The sequence below is a fragment of the Nicrophorus vespilloides genome, unplaced genomic scaffold (assembly GCF_001412225.1).
Source record: "Nicrophorus vespilloides isolate i.1.1-1 unplaced genomic scaffold, Nicve_v1.0, whole genome shotgun sequence".
NCBI classification, from domain to species: Eukaryota; Metazoa; Arthropoda; class Insecta; order Coleoptera; family Silphidae; genus Nicrophorus; species Nicrophorus vespilloides.
The window spans coordinates 1-24,871 of NW_017099576.1; the positions used below are offsets into that span (position 1 = coordinate 1).

General features: G+C 30.9%; 1 protein-coding gene across 12 annotated transcripts in view; it reads right to left on the reverse strand.

The window, feature by feature from the left end:
* Positions 1–2,479: 2,479 nt before the first annotated feature.
* Positions 2,480–24,871, reverse strand: part of LOC108564779 (sodium bicarbonate cotransporter 3) — an 81,796-nt gene continuing 59,404 nt past the window's right edge. For 5 of the 12 annotated variants that reach the window (XM_017923894.1, XM_017923897.1, XM_017923893.1 and 2 more), the window contains 13 exons: positions 14,905–15,027; positions 14,444–14,497; positions 13,379–13,846; positions 13,089–13,208; positions 9,088–9,593; positions 8,452–9,027; positions 8,235–8,393; positions 8,025–8,174; positions 7,306–7,968; positions 6,996–7,229; positions 4,727–4,920; positions 4,541–4,658; positions 2,480–2,766 (listed from right to left, as the gene is read on the reverse strand). In XM_017923894.1, coding sequence (XP_017779383.1) covers positions 2,707–2,766; positions 4,541–4,658; positions 4,727–4,920; positions 6,996–7,229; positions 7,306–7,968; positions 8,025–8,174; positions 8,235–8,393; positions 8,452–9,027; positions 9,088–9,593; positions 13,089–13,208; positions 13,379–13,846; positions 14,444–14,497; positions 14,905–15,027 — 3,425 coding nt within the window. In that variant the 3' untranslated portion in view covers positions 2,480–2,706. Of the gene's footprint in view, positions 2,767–4,200; positions 4,223–4,540; positions 4,659–4,726; positions 4,921–6,995; positions 7,230–7,305; positions 7,969–8,024; positions 8,175–8,234; positions 8,394–8,451; positions 9,028–9,087; positions 9,594–9,859; positions 9,935–13,088; positions 13,209–13,378; positions 13,847–14,443; positions 14,498–14,904; positions 15,028–24,871 lie in introns of all 12 variants that reach the window. The other 7 variants (XM_017923896.1, XM_017923899.1, XM_017923901.1 and 4 more) reach the window with 7 other exon arrangements.

Consider the following 24,871-nt stretch of genomic DNA (forward strand, 5'->3'; position numbering starts at 1 on the left):
TAGTTCGTTAATACACTATACTAATAATTACAATAATAATGGTTGGACACAACACCACAAACATGCTGAAGCGTTACAAACCACATTTATTATATATATTTAAGTAATTATTAATGTTCAAAATCATTATAATGGTAACTATCCACCGGGAAATGTCATTTAATGTCAACCTCAATCTTAAATTTACTCAATGTTCACATTGATGAACAGTTTGTGAATAAAATTGTTTGATGTAAAAGTAAAAAAAATGTATTATGTACGCTTGTTTATATAAACAAATATAAAAAGTATAAAGAGACCTCCGACTCCGGATCGATACAAGCATTATTATTATAATTGTTATTGTTAATATAGTGTATTAACGAACTAGAGACATCCACGGCGTCTCTTGGTTGCATTATTATATAAATATATACATCAGCATAAAGGAATCTCTACCGTGATTCTAGTTCGATACACTTTAATATAATCAAAGAGGACCAAGCGTAAACATTCCCATCGATACTCCTATACCTTTACTCCGAATTCAAATCCTTATTATAAACACTTAATGATCGTTACACGTACAATCGTAATCGATCATATTCTTCATATAAACAAATACATAAGATTTTGTTACGGTCTTATAATAAACAAAACCACCAAGACCAAATCCGGTGGGAACGCTCCCGTATTAATAAGAATTAACTTTGTAAGTAGAATAAGTATTTAGAATCAGTCTCAGTAAAACTTTTAAAGGTGAATATGGTCTCAGAATAACCTTTGAGGACAAGTAAAGTCTCATAAAAACCTAAGACGATTACTTGTTCTTCAGCTGAGAAAAAGACGATCATTGATCACTAATTGAATTATTTAATTCCTACAACTGAGACTCCACAACGAGAACACCAGACAATATTCCACTGTGTCCAGAATTCCATCCCTGGGTTACGACAAAGCAATATAAACAAATGGAGTCAGGTGTAAACTCACTTCAACATATGTGAATAGGAAAACAATTCCTGGTGTTAAAAGTCATTCTAGTTACATCTTAGTAATGTTTATGAACACACATATTTCCGAACTTGTGTTCGAATATGTTATTTGTGATTTTTTTTTGTGCAAAATTTATAAGATATGAAAAGCAAAATCATTAAAAAGCGAGATCAAGTTATACTTTTTTTCCGGCATGGAACGCACTATCATATCTTATATTAGTTTATATGGGGAAAATTGTTTCACTATACGAGTAAAAATACGAAAATTTTGGAACGGATTATCTAGAAAATAAAGTTTTCACAATTGTTGAAAGTTGTACTTTCAGTCTTATGATTTTTACCGGTATTTTAATATTTGACATATACTATATATACTAATTGATGTTTTATTGGTATCAAAATCAAAAAGATAATAACAAAGGATAAAAATCAATTGGCATTCACGAGGAATGATACAAAAATTAAATTATTAAATATTTCCACCAAATTTTAAAATGGAACTGGACAAAGCAAATACTATTATAATAAGTCAATAATATGGAATAGGACAAATTCAAAAAAAGTCTTTTTTTATCCATTTATTTCTGTAGTTTTGGGTTCACATTTGTTATACTTTTAAATTGTGCAGACATATAAATAGTTACAATATATATTTTTTCTTGTAAATAGTAAATACAACATTTAGACACATCGATTCAGCGATACGTAAAATATATATATATCTTGAGCTAACTTCCTCGCTGATTTATTATCTATATTTTATTTATAAGAGGTAAATTCTACACATAATACATCATGTTTTTTTTTGTCTCGCAGACACATACAAAAAGGCATTCTAAATTTTAATATCTACCTTCTCATTATTGGCATACATAGATAAATATATATATATTTATAAAACCGACAATAATCAACGCCGAAAACACCAACCGATCTCACGTCTAATAGTATTTCTTAACTAAAGTGAAAAGATTTTGCAAAAACGACTTGTTTAGGCACTTCTCGTGGTCAGGAGTTTAAAATAAATAATATTGATACAAGATATTCAAAGTAATGATTAAAACTCTAGAAGTCGTTACAGTTAGAGTAAATTGGTTCAAAGTTGATTTAGTTGTAATGAATTTAGGTACAAATTAATGATATATTTTAAAGAAAATGCAGTTGGGTTTTCGTAACGTTGAAATACATTTAAAATAAATTTCGACGAGCAATCGTTTCCTGTCTACACATTCACGTGAACACAAAATCGGCATAAAACTCAAGTATTTCTTTTGCTGTGCATTTGCAAAAAAATACACAAATTCTACACGCTTCTCATAAATCTAAAATCATATACACCAATAAATACAAACATTGAAGGGATGAAAAACATTCAAACGTTTATTAATATTACATTTAAAAAATATATGCATGCAGAGTGTGTCTGTTTTTTTTTAATAAAAAATAATAATAAGGAAACAACCGTTTTTGTATAAAGCATTAATTTCAATTACCATTCAAAATTATACAAATTAGGCCTTTAAATCAACAAAAAAAATAATCAAAAAACTGTAATAAATAAATGTGAGATCAACGCAATTTCAGCCTATTGCAGTTATTAAGGTAAACACACTCTGCATTATATGAAAATGATGCATACGTTCATTCTGTTTGGTTAGTATCATCTGGTTAATAATTTGGTATTTGCACACAGCCATTCTGTTTAATAATGATGTATAAACTATCGCATTTATACGCAGGTCTCTTCTTTGTTATTGCATTTCGATTTATCCACAAGCCAAACTTCACGCTGCAAACAAAAATATGTTAAAATATATTTAAAACTATGCATGTGGGTTGGAACATTTCAGCTAATTGAGATTCGAACGCGACAAAAAAAAATCATAAAAGGTGCAATAAATATTTCTTCAAACTTCATTCTTTTCACAATTATCAATATCTTCGATAAGTATTTTAAAATTCTGTTAATACTGATTAGTATTACCAGATATATTATTGTCAGTAAGTTTTAAATTCATAAGATATAAAAAACTAAAATTAAACTTTCTTTAATTGATTATTATGAATAATGTATTTCTTTATATCATTTAATTAAAGTTTATTTTATGAATAAAATATGAATATTATATTAGTTCTCGTAGAAGAAAACGCCAACCAGAACTATATTAATAATTTCCTTCACGTCTCGTTATCTACTTAATATATAACTAAAAAATAATAATTTGAGTGGAATAATATTAAGCAAATCACTATAAATATAATTTTTGCTAATTATAATATTAATCTATGTGTTTAAACAACTGAAGTAAAACTCATATGAAAATGTAAATTTACAAAAAATAGACACCATTTAGGATTGAATAACAAACATATTATTGAGGGAAATTAGTAAATCTTAAATAAAAATTATCCAAAGTCTATGAAAAATCTGTGGTATTATACTACGGGTTTAGAACAAGGGATCGACAACCTCTTTGGAGTGAAGATCCATTTTTAAGATTTTATCATATAAAAAGAGTAAACCGCATGCAGTAATGAGCAACCTATGGTCCATAGACCGAACTCTTGGTTCTATTAAATAAGTGGTTTAATAACTAAAAGAGCCAAAACTAATCAATGAAAGAGCCGCATGCGGCTCCGCAACCGACTACTGGTCTAGAATATACACTTTCAATTTGATATCTAGGAAGATGTTGAAATAATAGCAGATAAAAAATCATTATTGTGACATAATGTGATCACATCATTTTATGTACATTATTATGTAATTAGTTAATAATTTATTCCTTATAAGTGATAATGGAAATTTGTTTCATTTAAGCACATTAATTGTGTTGTTGATTATTTTTGAAAACCTTCTAGCAACTGTACTATCCAATATAAGATTATGATAGTACATTTATAAATTGAAAAATAATGTTAATGATTTTCTCCGTAATAATATAAGATAATATAGATTAAATTTGTATCGGAAGAAGATAAAATTGTGAACAATATTAACACTTGAAAACATTCCAACAATATTATCAGTTTTGGAAAAAAAGGTGATGAAAACTATAATATAACATCTTAATCGGTTGAAACGATGAATCAATATTTAAATAAAATTATCATACTTATAACATGCAACTACTTGAATTACTGTAAAACATTTGAAAAAACCATTTTTTTTTCAATTCAATGCAGCAGCATGCAAAAGCCATTTAACTTAATATTTTAGTACCATTTTCCGTTGCACATGTAAGCTGTAAAATCACATTTCCTTATATATTTAAATTTGAAACTTCAAATTCACATGAAAATAAATAAACTATCTACTGAATTAGGGGGAAGTAAGAAAGATACCAATAATAAAAAAAACACATACCAAAAAAAAAAGTAATATCAATAAATAAGGGGGATTATCTTGTAGTTTCTTGTGTTACCAATATTCATACTCACATAAACGCTATAGTTATATCGTATTGTGTGTGTTTTTGTGTGTATTGTTAGGATTTTTTGTTTGGTGCAGTGTCACATATCTTATTTACAATTTACATATGGAGGGATACCGTCTCTGTCACCTTAATAGTGATGCCCTCGTCCTCATCTTCCTCATCCATCGTGCTCAACCGTTTCTCCAATCTGTTGCGTTCCTTCGGTTTATCATCTTTCTTGCTGTGTTTCTTCTTCTTGAAGCGACTTCAAGCAAAAGCAAACAAGAGAAATACAATCAGTCGAATGTCTCTAGCGAGTCGCAACAAACTAACCCAGACACCTTGTGCGGACTTTTCTTCTTCTCCTTCTCCTTTTCGCGCTTGTTGGACTGGTTCACCTGCTTCCATATGCCTGTTTTGTTGACCTCCTCGCTGATGTTGATCGCCGATAGGGGAATATTCATGACGTTACCATTGGCCAACGGTATTTTCAGGTTTCCCGAGTTCTCGATCTCCAAAGGTTTGCCCTAAAAATAATTGGTACATTTGCTGGTATTACTGGGTCGTATGTCCGAATATCATCGAGGTATCGTATAAAGTTTATTTTTAGCACCAAATCTTATTTTTCTCGAGCCTCGCCTCGCGTATAAAAAATCGCTTCAATGAAAATAGAAATGCGAGTTGGCAGTGCGCCTTCCGAATAAAAGCCCGAAACGCGTTGCATAACAGTTATAAGAAATCCTGTGACGTAATCAGAGCAATTCTGTCATTATCTATTATGATTTTTTTTCTCTCTTTGTTAATAATATTCCATAACATTCCAAAGAAAATAAAGAAACATTACGTTAATACAACAAAGCGAGAAATAATAAAGATGATACTTACTAATCTATGTTAATTCCTTTGAGTTAAATATTGTATAATTAAAGAATATTACTATATAAATATTTCAACATCAAATTGTTATTTTATAATAAAAAAAAATCAATACACATCTCCCGTGTATATTATGTCCAGTTAGTAAATCTGGATTGGAAATTTACATAGGGTTTAAAACCCCTCGAGGCTCAACCCAACGATACGTGAACACAAATTGATGTCACATCAATGGATTCTTCATGAGCAATTTGTTCTTCAATACCAAATCTAATTATAATGTGATATCACGCACGGCTCTAATTAGAGTCCTATCAAAATTGTACGCTTGATTAGCTGTTGATTAATTATACTGACATTCTCTAATTGATAATTAATATTTTAACTAAATTTAATTTATAATATGGTATGAAAAGTGTTCAGTGTTATGGAGCAGAAGGATGAACAAACTAAAGATGTTAAAAAGGATGATAATGCAAGAATTGGGTATTTCATGTATATATTTCTTGTAGTTATGAATGGTTATCAATTGAAATTACATAAAGCAAAATTGTTTCAAACAAAATAGTAAAAACCCAACGTTTCGATTTTTCCGATTCTTAACTTACAAAGATGCAATAGCATTAAACATGGACAAAAATATATAGTTTATATGGGTTAAGCGTAAATATTGTCTTTTGTATATTACAAAAACAATTCTTGACTAGTTACAAATTACTTTTTATGGTTAAAGAACACAAAACAGGTTGACATTCAATGAAACAAAATAGGTTCATTAATAAAAACATAAATATTAATAGGAAAAGGAATATATATATATGGTAATCTATCAATTTCAAGCAAACTAGTAATAAAGCGAATATACTAGGTGTTAAACATCGAGCGAATGATTTAGGTTACAAGGAAAGATGAGAGCTGAAAAAAAAAAAAAAAAAAAAGATGTTTTGTGATACAACTGTGATGAGTTTGCTGTATATTTATTAACTTAAAATAAGGATAAATAAGGATAATAAACTAAACAAAAATAATAATATTAATAATATAGCTACATGAAGAGAATCACTAGAATACTGCTATTTCTTTCTCCTTAAAATAATAATTTAAACACATTCTATTGTTGTTCACATATATAATATATGTGCAAGAGCTAAAAGAAAAATCTTGCACTAAGGATATAATAAATTATAAATAATTGCACTAATAGATAAAAAAAATAGATAAATGGGAAGAGAGAGATAAATTAAAAAATAATAATACAAAATATTATTTTATAATCATAATGAGAGTAGAATTCTTCCTTTTGCATGTGGAACGGAACGGAAGAATTGGCTCATTCGTTTCTTTCTAACCCGTATGTTTCGACAAATCAATGAAACAAGAAATAAAGAAGTGGAAGCGAAACAAATACAATTTGTGTCGTGTAGTTTGTTAATGAGATGAGGTGAGGTATATTATATTTTCTTTTTCATTTCGTGAATTTTGATGTGAATGACTAGAATTTTGTCGAATTTTTCAAGAAAAAAAAACCTAAGTACATACCTCTTGATTAATCTTTCTAAATGTTATTAAATTTATAGATTTATATGTATATAGTTGTGTGTATATATATGTACGTAATATATATTATATGATTTTAAATTTTGTCAACGATTATTTTTTCGGTTTTGCTGCTATTAAATAGAGATTTGCTACAACAGAATTTCCTAAGTTTCGACTTCCAGCCCACCTCAACATCGATCATTGCCAGCTCCGTGCGTTTACTCATTTCCGGCATGACATCGTCCAAGATCTTCAGTTCCCTGCGTGTAAACACCAAGTCCAATGACTTCCTGATGCCGATCATCACAACGAGCATAAGTGGAAACAGGATTGATGTTGTGCTAAACGATTTGATTACCCACAAACAAACCAAGCAAGCTATCTGGATTAATGTGAATATATGCACACGTTTCAGAGGAACCTAAAAGAGAAACAATCAAAAGAAACGCAATTTATCAATGAATCTTTCGAGGTTAATGGCAGCACGCTTTCTTTACCTGTCTCAAGAACATGTAATCCGGTTGATACTTGACTGGCATGAATATGATAAGGATTCGATCAAAGAATTGTAAACCCTTGAGGGAGGCGACGCCCATATAGAGGAAGACTCCGAAAAGTACTGGCATCGGTATGTGGCCGAGCATGGGAGTGAGGAAGACGCTCAAGCCGATTGTTAAGAAGATGAGAATGTGAGTGACACGTTGTTCTCGGACACCAAGGAACTGGGGCTTTTCGCCGGGAGCAGCGCATTCCGATTCTTGCTTCAGGCTGTTCACATGATTTATGGAGAGCACCGTTGCAGCCACGAACCAAGGCAATCCCATCAGGGAGCAAATCATAATCAGAATCGATAAAATGAAGAGATCTAAATGATAGCCGCAGCCCTTCTTTAATTTGTTCTCTTTACGATTGATGATCACGCTCGTGATTTGTTGGTCCATGAAGATGAGGATTGTTCCGAGGAGGGCGGGAAGGATAGCCAGGAATATAGAGTATATCGGGTTCATGAAAGGCGACACAATCCAACCACGGTTTGGTAAAGTTGGCTTCAATTCATGTGGAACTTCTAGTTTCGGGGTTGAAATTCCCACCACGTAATCCATTAGGGACATCGATAGGATTGCGATAATTACGGCGAAGTCGCTTATAAAAGCACGGACCTGAGAGAGAAATAATTTTTGTAATTGATACGATTAGTTTTAATGTAATTGCTTACCTTGGCCGGAAAGAAGAGCGCGTTCTTGAAGTCCTTTAATTGAACGGAGAGTATGAAAGTGCCGAGGAACAGGATTATCGACATCAGGAACACGTCAGGCACGTAATGCGGCGCAAAACATCCTTCACCAATCAATGTTCCGTTAAATTCCTAAAATCACAAATATAGTATAATGGAATTATAGCTAACAGTAGGTCAGGATTTTTTTACCAAGCACGCAGTTTTATTCACGTTCGACCAGTTGCCAACCTCCGGGTAATTCTCTTTGACAGAGTCATTTATGAAGCAATCGCAATCGAATGGTATTACGTCCAGTCCGGTCGTGTTAATTGGGAATTTTTTGCCAATCAAAATTACATTTTCGACGGCCTGAAAAACATACCAACGTAGTTTAAAAACCTATAGTTAAGATACAATTAAATCATACCTTGTAAATGAAAATAAAAGCAATGAGCGTAGCAAAATTTTCCTCCGTAAATCTAGTGATGTAGCACACTAAGGCGCTAGCATCGACAGCTACCAGGATGAGGAGAATGACTGCAATCCATGCTCCGATCCAGAATCTGAAGGAAAGGTAGTCCCAGTGCAACGTTTGGCAAAACTCGTACACTATAGTTTCGAAGACGAGTACTGGACCGGTCGAACCTAATATCGTTAAGGGTTGACCGGAGAACAAGCCGTACCCTAATCCGCAGACGAAACCGGAAACTAATGACTCCATAGCGGCCATATTCTTGCCTGTTGCTTCCGACAATAAACCACCGAATGTGATGATCGGGGAGAGACATGCGAAGTACAAGAAAATCCAGGATGCGATGCATTGCAGAGACAGCGCGTCTTTAAAGTCCGACCAATAGAACGGTGTCTTTCGCTTGAGATCGTTAATTAAACCTCCGAATAGTCTACCGCTGCGTGCAAGACCGGACTCCTCTCGCTGCTTAGCCTCTTCCTCCTGCTCATCGACCTCTTCCGTTGGCTTTTCAGGTGGTCGTTTCCTGACGTCCTATATCATGAAATTTCGTTATTAGTCATTACACGTTTTATAGAGTACTATAGACTATACCTGTGATGGTATCGCTGCAGGTGGTTCAATCCTAATAGCAGGATCCCATTCGCCGGGTGGTAAAACTGTGACGGCATCCAAGAACTCATCAATTCCGGCCAGCAAATGGCTGCGATTCTTAGCCCTATAAGCCACCTCGTGGAAAACCTCGTCTGACATGAGAGTGGCCATAGCTCTTCCAATTTCATGGTATCCCGCGTTGCCATTGTTCGGGGTCAGCAGGACGAAAAGGAATCTCGTCGGTACAGGGACTTCGGTTAAATCCCCCATAACGGTTCCAGCATTCAGACGGATAAAAGCTGATACGGTTTTATCGAGGAAATCAACTTCTCCTACAAGGATGTTACTGGCTTCCGCACCCGGCGGTATTTTCCTCATGAATTGTAAATTGTGCTGCGGAATATCGCCGTTGGCACCCTCCAAGTTATTCGAGCTGTGATTCCTGCTGATGGATTGAGCGCTGGAACTCTTTGTCAAGCTGTCGGGCGACGGTGTCTTGTCATTTCCTAAAGCATCAGATGCAGATTAGTAACTGAAAGCGACGATTACATCGAGCAGGCAAAAAGCAAATACATCGAATAAAACAACAAGAAATCATAGAACAAAATACATAAAAAAAAAGAATGGATCAACAAGTAAAGAAAAAAAAATGCTGCTACGAAATGTTGCATTCTATGATGACGCTATGATAAAAAAGCATGCTGACATAAATAAAGAAGGATGTTCGAAATTGCTTGCGGCAGGATTTCATTGGTAACAGCGAACACTTTACCCTGGCCGGGAATCGTTAAGAATTTCCCAAAATCCGGTTGCTTCCCAAGACCATCCCCGAAGGTCTGTTCTTCAACTGCAAAGCAAATCACATAAGATCAAGAACGTTGCTTCTGGTGAACAGCGGAATACTTCGAAAATTAAAGACATAACAGTAACAACATATGATGATAGTAAACGAAGCAATCACACGCAATTAAGAAACACATATATGTATAACAAAATAAATAATTACAGAACAAAAATAAATTGAAGCACAAGCTGGTATATGTATTTGAACATATATATATATGTAGTTGAGTGTACTCCGTTGAAATTTGCTCATGGAAGATTAATTTTTACGGCCCACGTGGAAACGACGGGGCTGGAATAATTCAATTTCAAGAAGAGACGCGAATACGTAATGAGTTTGCAACCCTCGTATGAAGGAAAGAGTGTATTTAATCCATTTCGTAATCAATCCATTAATAAGCCACGTAACAACAAACTCATCTGCCATCTACGTCATAGCCCCCATATTTACAGCACATAAATCTATCAATTCCAGAATAAGAAACGCAATTCATATATTATTGACAATTACGTCATTTTTGTCGTTCTATAATTTCGAGTAAACAATAATACGGGAATTATCAATTCTAGTATTATAATATTCTATCTCATTGTTTATATATATTAATTAAATTTATTAGGATTTGTTTTTTAATACATTTTCTGCAATTTTTAGAATCACTAGACGCAACTTTTTACATAAAAAAACATCAACTTCAAATTGGGCACCCTTACAAATTTACTAAATAATTATTAAAATGAGTAGAAAACAATTTATTAAATATTATCAAACCAAACATAAACCATATATTTTGACATATCAAAAGTTGTTATTTACAAACAATGTAGGAAATTAATAAAAATTAACCGTTTAATAAGAAGAAAATTAGAAAAACGATTTGCATAAAGTATAAATGATCCATTTAAAAAATTGAATGTCAGCGTAGGGGACGAGATTATGAAGAAATCGCAGATGTTATGCGATTCGACTATGTAAATTGTAAGAGGAAGGTCGAACAAATTAAAATTTTATCCGGTCGATCTTATGAATATTAAAAGGAAAAACCTAATGGAATTTGATGAGATTATCATATTTTTCCTCCGATGATTTTTATAACGGCTTCCGAAGCGCTAACAAAATCCAATCAAATAAATATAATTATTTTAATTTATATGTAGATTTTTCTGTTGTGTCGTGTGGTGTAAAAAGTATATTAAAAAAATTAGTTAAAAAAGAAATGTACGTATATTTCAACAGTTTCATACAAATATTTATGTGCAGCGAGACAAAGTAAAGTATGATACAGTGAAACTCATTAAGATATGTAAATTCCCGATAGGATTACAATAATCCTCACAGCGAATCTCACGAAAAATAACTGTAAATTTTCAAAAAGTAGATTACATATCACACAATACTTTATTCGGCCTCGGTGCACTGATTATTACGACACCGAAAGAGATATATTAGTCATACAGAATACGTGGTATAAGAGAGTAGAATAAACAAAATAAATGAAATGCAAGCACTATAGAAATTACATGTTATGTTCGTATTGGCATAACAGTTAACTGACAGAAGGAAAAGAAAATAGAATGTAAGAAGTTCCAATACTCAAAAAATGTAAAAGAGAATTGACTTTGAAGATATATATTTTATTGATATTATTGTGCGTTAGGTAAGAAGCAAACCTTTGCCGTGATGTCTAAACCAATACCATGTTGTGAAACCCATGACGTGTGCGCTATAAACGGCTGTGGAAAGAAAAGAAAATTTCCTCTCATTGATTTATGTAACAATAGGAAAGGAGAAAAATAATAAAGAAATTTTCTTTTTTTTTCTTATTGTAAGATGAAATGATTCACATGCAATTAAAGAGATTTGACAAATTCTTCTTTGCGTTTCGAAAGCGACTATTGATGTGGAAACTAGGTGATGTGAAAAGCTCTCTAGAACCATCGTTTTCAACTTCTCGCAGTTAGCATTCAACTCAGGCGCACGTTGTATTATATTAGATGGAAACAAATCGCTACGACCACCACCAAACAGCAACGATAATAACGAGACACGTTCGATGTAACATTCAGCTTATTCAATGACACTGAGACAATCTCCCCAACGATAGAATTATATGCGTGTTTCTACATCTACTTTGTTAGTCTATAGAATATACAGTCCAAGTCGATTGTAATATTTCAAGCAAATTTATACACTTCCGTAATAAACGATTTAATAAATTAAAATAAGTGTAGGTGGATGCGCCGGGTTAAAAATTACTAAGAATAATTGGTACAAAATATTTATCAAAGAGATGTAATCTATTATAATTATTTTAAACTACATATTAAAGTTCATCAATTAAAGAGAAAAAATAGTACTATTATTTTCCAGGGTCTTTAGTTAATTAGACTAGTTGGAAAGTCATAAATTTGCATTTAAAAGGGAAGTTGGGGATATTTTATCTGGCAGAAACTTGTATTTTATATTCATATGTATATATATGATTTTAATTGGCTTAAATTAAGATAAGTTTTTTTTTTCCAGTTAATAGAAAAATTTAGATGACATTTTTATTACATTAAATCGATCAATTGAAATATTAATATCTATATATAATTGATTTTATCTTAATGAAGGCTTTTTAAAAAAAATGTTTTTCTTTAATTAATATTCGTCATATTTGTATGGATTTTTTTAATCAAATATCCATAGTTGTTTAGAAAAGTTAATTTAAAGCTTGAATGCTTTTGCTGTGAGATTAATTTTAATGACATTTAGGTCACATCGGATTTCAATCCGGAATATTCTCCAAATCATTCGAGCTTAAAATGAATCCTTTCCGGAAGAACAGGCGCGCGGAAAAATAGAAAAAAACATAACGAAAGTTTTATTGCGAAAAGATAATCTTTCAATTAAGATTAATAATATTTTGTTACCAATTTAATTATTGTAGCTACTTGAAATATTACAAATTGAGTTCGAACCAAATCCTCCACCAAATTCCAAGCATACTTGTAAATTCAAATCTATATTGATTGTTGTCCATTGTTTGTTTGTTTTTTTTTAACGAACAACAAGCAGTTTATTTGCAGGTTATACTCGCGTATTTAGGATTATTGTACGGAATTTCGAAAACGAGATTTTCCTTTTGTGGATTCCCCATTCTGTTTTGTCTAACCTGGAACGGAAATATAAGAACCGTTTCGTTTTTGCGAGCTTGTCATATCCTCCACAACGTGAACATTAAGAGATGACGAATTCCTTGACGGCTGAACACACATTAAATTAAAACATCCATCTGTAAAAGCGTCACCAACGACACAAGAAAAGAATGTATCAAAGACCTTACGAAAACTTCAAGATTTATAAAAAAATATATATAATTTATATGTTTGAGACTATGCTAATTGTATGTTGAAATTAGTAGAGATTAGTGTGTTTTGTTGTAGTTAAAAATATGATATTTACTTTTAGACGAGGAATGATTTCTTCCGATATCGGCGAAACTTCTGATCAGCGGCAGGACGTGCTTCTTGCGCTGGTGCTGATGCCTGTGTCTCTTGAGGAGGGTTTCCCTTACTTTTTCCTTCTTGTCCGCTGGAAGTGTACCTGCATTGACCATGTTATCAATGACCAAATCGGCGATCTGCTCGACGGAGATTGCTTCCATATCCAAGAGGACAGTTCCGTTGAGGAGAAGGCTGCGTAGCTCGAAAAGAGAATGCAGCGAGAGGGTAGCGACGTGCGGCTTCGACCACCTGTTTCCACCCTCCTCAACGTCTTCCTCGAATTTGATCCAGCGAGCCGTCTCCTTCCATTCCATGTCATCACCATCACCGACCAACTCCTCCATTTCGGAGAAGAGAGGATGGCTCTGGGTGCCATCGTCTATTTCTTCGCCCAAAATGAATTGGACCCTCTGAGCTGGCGGAGTACCTGGAAATTAATTGAACGTTAGATAAACGCACTGACGCAACGACGGATTCCCAACAATTAGCATAAATGAAAAACAATTGCGAACGTAAAAATAGTAAATTATATTCACACCGACAAACACTTCTCGTTACGTAACGCAGCTAAACACATTTCGTGCGAAGATTGCATGCAAAAGGAAATGATGGAATTTCCGCAGTTTCAAGAACTTAGTAAACACTTTAAATAACAAAAGCGACTTTTCAGTTGAAAGCACATTGATATAGTTAGTGAAAAATAATTCAAAAACAGTATTTAAAGCTTATACCTAATAAGGTATAGACTATATAATTTTATAAGAGGCATTTTATTAAGTACTGTAAGCTATGAACTTTATAGAAGCCATTTCGCAAATAAGTATAAAACAGTTGACATGCAAACTATGACTATAGTCGGTTTGACTCATGACATGTATAAGTAGGTGCTCCGTTTTTGCTATGATTTATGACGTTCGAAAATAGATGACGTTTGTAGAACAATGAGTGAGATTAGTAGAGAAATAGAAGAAATAGTAGATAAGAACGTAGAAACAGAAAACGGTTGCAAAACACACTAGCTTACATAATTCGCCGTCCTCTGAAATACTGAGACGAGCGCGTCTTGTCACTAATAGTCCTGAAAGGATCAGTTTAGCATAAAGGGTAGATTTTAGGCACGCAACATAAATAACTAGCATTAAACCGAAACAGTACGTGGTTGGATATGGTAACGTCCATAAAGGGTTTGAATCGGGTGACCCAATTATCGCGACCCTTCTCGTGTATGAATTCCGATCGAATTGAATCAGAGATGATTGGATTTAGATTTTGCAGCCGAAAGAAAAATAAATGGGGAAACGTTTAAAATCGGGGCCGAACGAGCTTCACGCACAGATCGATGTGGTTACTGAATCATAGTTGAATCGGATCGAGGGGATGGGGATTTTAACGTTATATACAACAACCTGTTCAGGGTTGCGGGGTGAGGTAATTTCGTTCCCCTATTAATATAATCTGGTTTCGGTTTATAATAGATAAGCTTACTGGGCCTTTCATCCTCTGGTGCGCTACATTCTGAAGAACGATGGTGGTGTTTGTGACGGCGATGAGAATGTCGCCTCTCCACGGGGATGTGCACACCAACGAACACCGAATGTGCCCTGTGACCTGTAATGCAAATTACATAGGATAGATATACATGCGTAACATACACACATATTACACACAGTAGGCTATTTTACAGTCTATAGAACATCTATACTTTTTGAAAAACCATTTTTTATACATACGATTTCATATAACAACTGATCAGTGTAATAGTAACACTTCATTTAGAAATAAATAAGTCCATTAACAAATTACTTTATTTCATGAACTTTGTCCAAAATTATTTAAGTTCCAAATTATAAGTTTGAGAAAAAAAATCAATTCAATAATGTAATGTTGGTTATCTATAATCAATACACAATTTGAATAATCATGAGCAAATGTGCAAGCAATTTTCCTGTTGTAGTCAAAAGCATAAATTTATTATTTATATATAATGCCTTGTTACATAGTAATAATTTTATCGAATTCTATAAATATTAATTAATTATATAATTATTACTCTAATTTTGTTTTCTTTACTTACTTTATTGTTAGCCCTGTTCTATATTCCTATTAGTGAGGTATATGTGATTATATTGTGCATTAGTTATATTAATATTGGTATTGAATATTCATATTACTACTTCCATGACTCTAACATATTATTATAAAAATATTCAATATATTAAGATATTTATCAATTGTATATTTTTCATATTAAATACAAAAATAAGTTCTTTATATTTAAGAAACACATACTATACGCATCATGACTAGAAAATTATAAAAACGATGTTTATTTATTTTCATAAATAATATATAATAATAAATAATACTTTCTTAAAAAAAAACTATTTAACTAACAAGTACTTATTAAATATTGATTCATGTTGTTGAATTTTTTTTTATATATATTGGTTATTATGTATTTTATATACTTTGTCCGAGTTTTCAAATATTTCGCTTTTACTTGGTCTATTTCCTTGAGAATCCTATATATCAGTATCAAGATGTTTGTAGAATGAATACAAACTATAGTCATCCTCATTAAAGTTAGTTAATCACTATACTGAATTTACGTATTATATCTGTGGTGAGTCCCCCCAAAGAGATAATCCGGTTTCATCAAAGTTTTGAAGCAAACTTCCTTGGTAACAAAACTATGCATCTCTTAGAAATTAATATATTCAGAAAATAATATAATTCCACTAATTAGCTATATCATCGAAACTTTACTAATTATGGATATTGGTCGGATAATCACATTATCAAACTATTTACTTTTTCGGTATAATTTTCAGGTTATCATCTATCAGGCTTATAATAATGTAAATTTATTATATATTTTTAAATTGATTCTTCTTTATTTATTATATTTGACTTAAATAACAGTCAAATGTAATTGAATAATTTGTGTAAATTATTGATTATTCAACAAAATAGTAATTTATAAGCAAATTTAATCTCAGTTTATATATTCATGCATTCTTAATATGTTTTCCTATTGTACGTTTTTATAAACTTTCAATATTTTTATGAACTTTCCAAGTTGCTTTCTGCAATTACTCTAAGTTAAACGCCAATTGACACACCTATTATTATTCGAAAGATCGTTGAGGACTTTAAAATATATAGAATAAAATCAATAAACCAAATAATACTACACAAACAGTAGAGTTAATATACACAAAGATAATTCGTATTATTTGAAAGTTTACGTAATAAAACATTGATTATAATTGAAATTGAAAAAAAACATGATTCAAAAATAATGTACCCTCATTATTACTACTTACGGCAGTTTCAAAACAAAATTACATCGAAATTTAAAGTAATTTATTACCAAATATCAGTGATTTATTTAATTTACCAAACGGCATTCCATGAAGTAAATTATAGTTTTAATTAGATCATTATTTCTCGTGGATAATAATCGAAGTTGTTCTATTTCCCAATGATAAATTATTCAATTACCGGTAACAGTCTTATACGCCGTTCGATTCTTAAGTAATGGATTATTTACGAGCATGAAGGTATTCCCTTCCTTTACGTTTATCCAAATACGCAAATAAAAAATTATAGCGTATTGCCAACAAGATCGAATGCTGCATGCACGCAATGATGTAACAAAAATATGTGATTTCATTTGTGTTATATAATTTTTACTTTTAGTATGAAGGACATTACACTAAAATACTAAATTATTGTAATATATTTGAGATGTAATAACATGTGTATATTTAATAGACGTAATTATCAAATAAATTAAAGTATTATTCTAAACTGGTTTCGAAAAATAAATAAGTATAGATTTTTGTAAATAAAGAAGTCTTTATATATTTAATTGTTATTTTCGTTCAAATAAATACTTGTTATTAAGAAATCATGATTTTATTATTAGTTATTATATATGAAAGTACACATTTACTTATTTTTAAGCTGTGATATTTACACGATCGTGAAATATCATTTCCTTTTTATTGATCAGATTTATCACAGAAATATCTAGCTTAGTATTTGCAAATGAACTTCAACATTTGTAGTTCATATCTTCTTTGCAGTAGAAATGAGGACATCAAAGAAAATGTTAAATTCGTATCATACGTGTCTCTTCATCTATGCTACAATCTTACTTGATTTAATTAAATTCTATTTTCTCGCTGTTTCGTGCTTCTATATAATTTGGTTTTGTTTTTACACATCTAAACGAAATTTATTTAATTAAATATTTTCGATACTCGCCCTAATTAATAATTTCGCTAGACAAGCAATTATTCCTGTTCGTTATTGTGCTACGACAAAGTACAAAGCGTTTCTGTTCAAAGTTGGTCTGCGTTTCTGCTATACATCTTTCTTTTTCTTTGCCTCCAATTAGACTGAAATAACATTGCTTCCATTGTATTGTTCTTTCATTTTACAAATATCCATTGCACAAAGAGTGCTTTTCTTATTACGTTTCTCTTGTAAAAATCGAATCAAATGTACATGTACTGTTCCTTCATCAAATTACATCTCTCTAATAAATCTGGGAAATTGAAAAGGAATATATTAAGGCTACAAACGTAATTTTTGTTCAACACGCAATTGCCAAAATAATTTCCTTCTCGTAGATTCTTTTGGTATTTTTTTTTTCGGGTTTAACGTTGTTTTCACTTGGATTTGACGTGAGAATATTAATCATACTTTAATCATTCCGTTCACACTTTGGGTCACGATGCACGTACGCCTTAATTGGAATTCAAGTAGAATTCGGGGAAGAATTTCTGAATCTGAATAATGAATTCGCAAAATGTGACTTGAACTCGCTTTTAGCTACAGCTTGGATCCGGGTTTCTGTTCCTGAAAATCCTGTTGCAACAAGTTTCTGCCCTTTGATACTTTATTTTTATACAAAACATTATCGTTTTTCCCACACAAAGAGCACAAAAATAGACTTGACTATACTCTTTTTGTGCGGTTGATTTTTATGGGATTCCAAATTATTATTATATTAATATAATCAAGTATATATGATTCAGTTTAAAAATTAACTGTATTTATCAATTGTGAAAAATCAATGTAATAAAAAATAATTGAGACCACAGTCAACTTTTGAATAATTGGATCTGTGCTTCTTGTTACTCTTGTTATTCGATACTCCAAATACATATACAAATGGATATAAAATAAGTTCGTAGGATGACTAATAAAACAACAACTTTTGGGCAATATTCGACTTTATTTGCTTTAGTTTCGGCAATCACTTCTTTATTGGAGCCAAATCTCTTTCCCTTGAACATTATTTTTAAGTCTGCAAAGTGCAATTTATTTTTGCCATCGTTTTGATCGACTTGTGACACGGTGACATTATTTTCTTCTTCATTCGTGGTCGTTTTTTCGCAATTTCTTCCTTCAAACGCACCAATAACTCCATATAATATTAGCTATTGGTTTTTCAAATGTTCATGCAAAATGGTGAATACACTGCCTTCTGATATCTTCAGGGTGTCAGCTTTCTCATGAATCTTCAATTTACTATCGGCCAAAACTATTTTGTAGACTTTTTTTATGTTTTCTGCAACAATTGCCAAATTTGGGCGACCGTGCGTTCACCACCATTTGTGTCTGTACGACCACGTTTAAAATCAGCAAACCACTTCTCTACCATTTTTCTCGACGGAGAAGAGTCCCCATAACACTTATCAAACCATTACTTTGATTGAACGGTATTTTTTCCCATCAAAAAGCAATGTTTTATCAACATACGAAATTCAGATTTTTCCATTGCTTTGAAAATTACAAAAGTAGCATCACTAAACCCACTGTAACTTATGAACAAAACGTCAGATTGCCATGAAATTTTGACAGACGCCGTCTGAAGGTTGGTACTTTCTAAAAATCATATGGATTTGTCGATAGAGGCACCATATCATCCTACGAATTTATTCAGTGAGGTGTGAGGTATCTGATATTTTACTGAAATTTGACTGTGTTATTCAAGACTCCGTGTAAACTTGTTTTACTGGAGGATTTATCTGTACAAGATTATTTTTGTTAACTATGAAATGTACATAATCATCATGTTTCTGTATATTTAAATAAATCTTTTCTTGCCATTTATTTACAAACTATTGTGATTTGGTGCTTTTTAACACAAATTTCTATTTTATTTTTTGTTTTGAACTATTATTTAATGTACGTTTATAGGTCACTAAAACAAAGATTAATTTGGTTAAAACAATATTATATAATATAATAAACTATTGGATAAAACGAAGATTTATTGTAATCCTTATAACTATGCATTATATATACAGAAAATAGAATAATATAAAATGTATAAAATTGAATAGGAAGCATTGAATTTTCAATGGTATCATGTTTTCATCTCGGCTCTCCTCAATAGACAAATAAGAGAATGCGTGAAGCGAGAAGGAAATGTTCGGTTATTTTGCAGCTCCTCCACTTTTCTGAGACGATCACTTGAATACTGATGGCTTCTGACATCAATATGAATCGGGTACAGAAAACGACACATTTTCACCGTTTCGACAAAACCAATAATTCAATGCAACGTAGAATCATTAATACGTGATATTTTTAGTACACACAAATAAAACGTATTTTTATTGATTCCAATGTCGCCATAGGAAACCAATACAAGCAATAGTACACAGCGTATCGCTGCGACATAATTTTAAATTCAATATACAAATATATCAATCATTCATGATCAATTTTTCAGTTCATTAAATTTGATCTTCGTTGAAATAATAAAGAGGAATAACAACTTGTTACGTTCCTTTCTACATTGTATTATTTTTTGTGTGACCGCCTTCGTAAGTGGTACAAAAAGCTAATTGCCGAATTCACTTTAAGTAATATCATTCTGTTAATTTGCATTTTGTATAACTCTTGAATGACTGGCACGATTGCCAATATATTTTTTTTTAACAATGGGTCATACCCACTAGTTTTTGTATGCAAATATGTCATGCCTATTTATTCAATATGAGTATTGATTATTGCATATACATTATGTATTTGTCTAGTGTTTATAAATAGTTTTCAAATGTTATCAATGATAAACTGAAAATTATATTGGAACATTTTTTATAGTTATAATTATAGAACTGCATACATTTATAGTGATAATTTAATAATTACAACAAAAAAAGAAACAAAACGAAACATATGAAAAATATCCTTTTTAAATATAATATAAGGGCAAATGCACACTCGGCGAACGGCTGTCGGTTCGGCCGCCGAGTGTGCATTTGCCCTGCCCGAGTAGAAACACTGCGAGCCGTTGGATGAGCGTCGATGGTCGGTGACGAAGTTCGTTTTGGGGTTTAAATATAATATTTATGCTACTAATTATATGATACTAATTCTTTTCATCAATTCTTCTACTGTTTGTGTTTTGTTGCCTATTCTCAGCATAAATTCAAAGCCGTTTATTCTTCTACAAATAAGACAGCAATTGTAAAACTTTATTACAACAACTTCTGTATTTATTATTCACTATAAAATCATCAATTAAATATTTAAAATTTTAAAAAATGCTATATAATATTGAACCATAATTAATCAATAAACATAATTTTAAATAGTTATAGGGACAATAATCTTATGTGGAATAAATCTACAGGTAAACATAATTTGTTTGTTATTTAAATCTATTCAGTAGTTCAGAACTTATGAGGCTGCTTATAAGCGTAGGAATGCATATATTTTCGACCTGAAACGAACGATTTGAGACAAAATTAATTGAAAATTTTCACCGCAAAATAATAATAAATGATTTCGATAAAATTTGATATAGTTACTTACTACATGCCATATAATAAAATAGTACAAACTGAATTTTAAAGTATTGCTAAAAAAATATATATTTATTGATATTTTCAGTTATTTTTTTCTTTTACATGATTGTTAGAAACTCATTTTATATCAGTTTTGTCATTCATAGCAATATTTGTGAAATGTTTAATGAAAATATATTTTTTAATATTTTATTCTTTTTTTTGATATTAAAATATAAATATTATTACTACTTTAAACAGTAGTTAAATAAGTGCATAGAGCTGTTTTGATAGAATTTTGAGAATATCAGTAGTATTTCCTTAACCTACTCACGTCCTGAAATTTCTATGTGCTACTCGCGCGGTGTACTTTATACACCACTTGTATTACTGCCAGACGGAGTGTATAAATGATTGTATTACGAAAAGAAAACACTTTTTTATGTTAACTAATGCTTTTTAACAGATTCATAACTATTTGTAATATATTAATATAATAATTAATATGATAATTTTCGAATTACTATTGTCGTCATTGCCCTTTATATATTCATCAGTATAAGTATCAGCATCGTATGCTATTACATCAACAGTACAGAACAAGAACGAACGAGCACAATATTGTTTAGTAAATACTTTGGGCATAGGTTACATTAAGTGTCATAGATGGGGCAAAAATAATGTGGTATCATTTCTTAGAATATAGGTGTACTTTTAACACTGGCGCGAGTAGTTAATGGTTAAAATGATCTTTGTATTAAGCATGTTCTTAACAAACTTTGTCATGCGCAATTAAACGTGTGAAAAATAATTAAATCTCTGCTACATAATTACTCACCCAAGATCTGCTTATTTGTATTAACAAATCCATCAATTTGCTTTTCAACAGATTGAACACATATTGTTTCTAAATAAATAAATTGTACAGTAAATTGAAAATTATCCTTAATTAATTATACGTTTTCCAATTAATTCAAATTATATTTACTTCCATGGTCTACTCGGTATTTCCACGTAAACAACATCGCTAATCTTCTATTTTCGTTTACAGAAATGATCTGTTCACTATTTGCACACAATTCATCACCCCCTCCCTCATTAGTAAAAGCATTGCATAACCGAACAAAACAAACCTCATTAGTAAAAGCATTGCATAACCGAACGAAACAAACATAATTAAATAATATTATATTTTTTTTATAATACACTATGTATAGGTGGATGGATATACACTCGTCTATTTATAAAGCGATTCGTTCATTTTTAATCAATTCGCCTTAGTGAATACGAACTAATCAGCGTGTCTCCAGTTCCTATTCATTAGAAATCATTCAGTTGTGTTATGTGTATTTTTTATCCTTGATGTAATTCCTCTGCATTCGTATCTACGTTCGCTTGTACGACGGCTCGAATAAAAAGGGTTGAGTCCTTTTTACCGTGCCCTATTTCCTTCAAAACACGACATTAACCACTATTGTCTTTGTATGCCCTTTTCATGGCACGTTCACAATGTGGATAATTTTTCTTTAATTATACAGACAATTAATTTCTACATTAAGTGACATTTTCTGTTATTATACCATGAAAAATATATATTATTTTAACAAAAGCCAAAGAAAAAGTCATTACAAAAATTACTTATTTTATGATTATTGTATGCACTTTTTCAACCCTGAACACATACAATTGTATTATAATAGTCATTTACAATACAAACATTAATACCATAAAAATGTTTAAATGAATTCTTAATTGAAGACCAGTTAAAATGTATTATACTATAATACATACTGCTTATACTACGGGAAATTGGATCCGCCAATATTCCGGACTGTTTGAAACCTCAGTAATCTAGTACAAACATTTTATTAGAATTTATTTTGTTAGAATTTTGTTTCTAAGGAAATTTTAAAACCGGACTATAGTGAATCCGTACTGATCGAATGCGAGAAATTTCTGTATTACATGTTTAAAGACATGTTCTAAAACTTACTGCAGTAAGTAATCAAAGATTACTGAAGACTTTCATCATAAAAACCAATCTCAATTCAAATAAAAAAATAATATTTACTGTAATAAGAAATATTTCACCGGTAATAGAAGACGAAAAAGCTGCAAACTCAATTTAACACGCAATTTCCTTTGCTGAGTTGGTAATCTTAGTTTGAAACAATTTTAAATCGTTTAAAAATTGATTGAAAATGATTTCCTCCAAGTTCAATAATTATCTATCATTTTATATTAATTTTAAAAGAATATTTATTTACGTATAATTGCAATATATGGATAATAGTGTATTGTAGATAATAATTATGTTAAATTATAATAAATAGGAAACTCCGTTTTATAAGCGTATAATTTATGAAATTATAGAATTTTCAATAAATATTTTCATTAATTAATAATAACTTAACACAATAACAAAAAATAAAATTGATATTATATTAATTTATTTAAACCATTACAAATTAATGTTGCTCAAACTCAGTCCACATTATTTTACTTACAGTTTACTGAAATTTAAGAATATATTGGATGGAATATACAAAGTCCATATAATTAGATTTACTATCATTTATAAAAAAAAGAACATTGGTATTAACTTTATATATTTATTTTTTTCAAGGGTAAAACAATAAGTTTTGTGATATAATAATTCAGATCAAACAGTTTGGTTATCCGTTTCCATATTTATTCAGTAAATATCCTCGGAATTTATAGTGGAAATGTAAAGTCCTATCACAACTTGTTGAATTAATAGTCAATAGATGTATATTCCCAAAGCAAAGCTATTAGGAGAGCCTGGATGACTGGTTTGTCCCATGGTATTGACTCTAATTAACCTAAATAAACATATAGGATATATTATCCGACTTTCTTAATTAGAAGGTAAAATAATCGCTGCAAAAGTAAAAATAATTTTCAAGAATTGAATACTTTAATGTAACATTTGCTTTTATTATGTAATATATCTGAGTTTCCATGTAAATAATGTTTCTCTTTTAGGACCATTATCGTGCGACGACATTGAACATACTCTGACAAGCTGTTTAAAATTCTAACAGCAAGCGCGTAAAAATAATGTCGTTTAAAAAACTTTTCTTTCCGAGAAAATATAACTTCTAAAGTACTCAAATTATGTTTTATTAGTACGTAAAACTTGTACATGTGCGACCATCAGTTTATCTTCATAATTAAAACCCAATTACTATCTTCTTGGTATTAATTAGATATTGTGACGAAAAAAATGTTTAATCTAGTTTTGTATCTAAATTAAAAAATTATGATTAAGAAATGAAATATGACAATCTATTAAAAATCTTAATATTATCATAATTTATATTTTTATTGGTTGAGAAAGAAAAGCTATTGAAGTACTTTTTATTATTACATTCGTTATTATGAACTACAGAAAAATAATTTTATGAGATCTTAATTTTTTCATACTTTCACTTGAAAAAAAAAATAAGTATCCAGACGAAAAACTGGCGCCATCATAAAAACGATATACAGAGTTTCAATGAATTTATCTTTTCACGGTCTACAACAAAACCTTCACGGCCTCGCACTACATTGAGAAACACTGATTGAGTACGATATTAATTAATAACGTAAAATCAAAATAACAATCTCAAAAT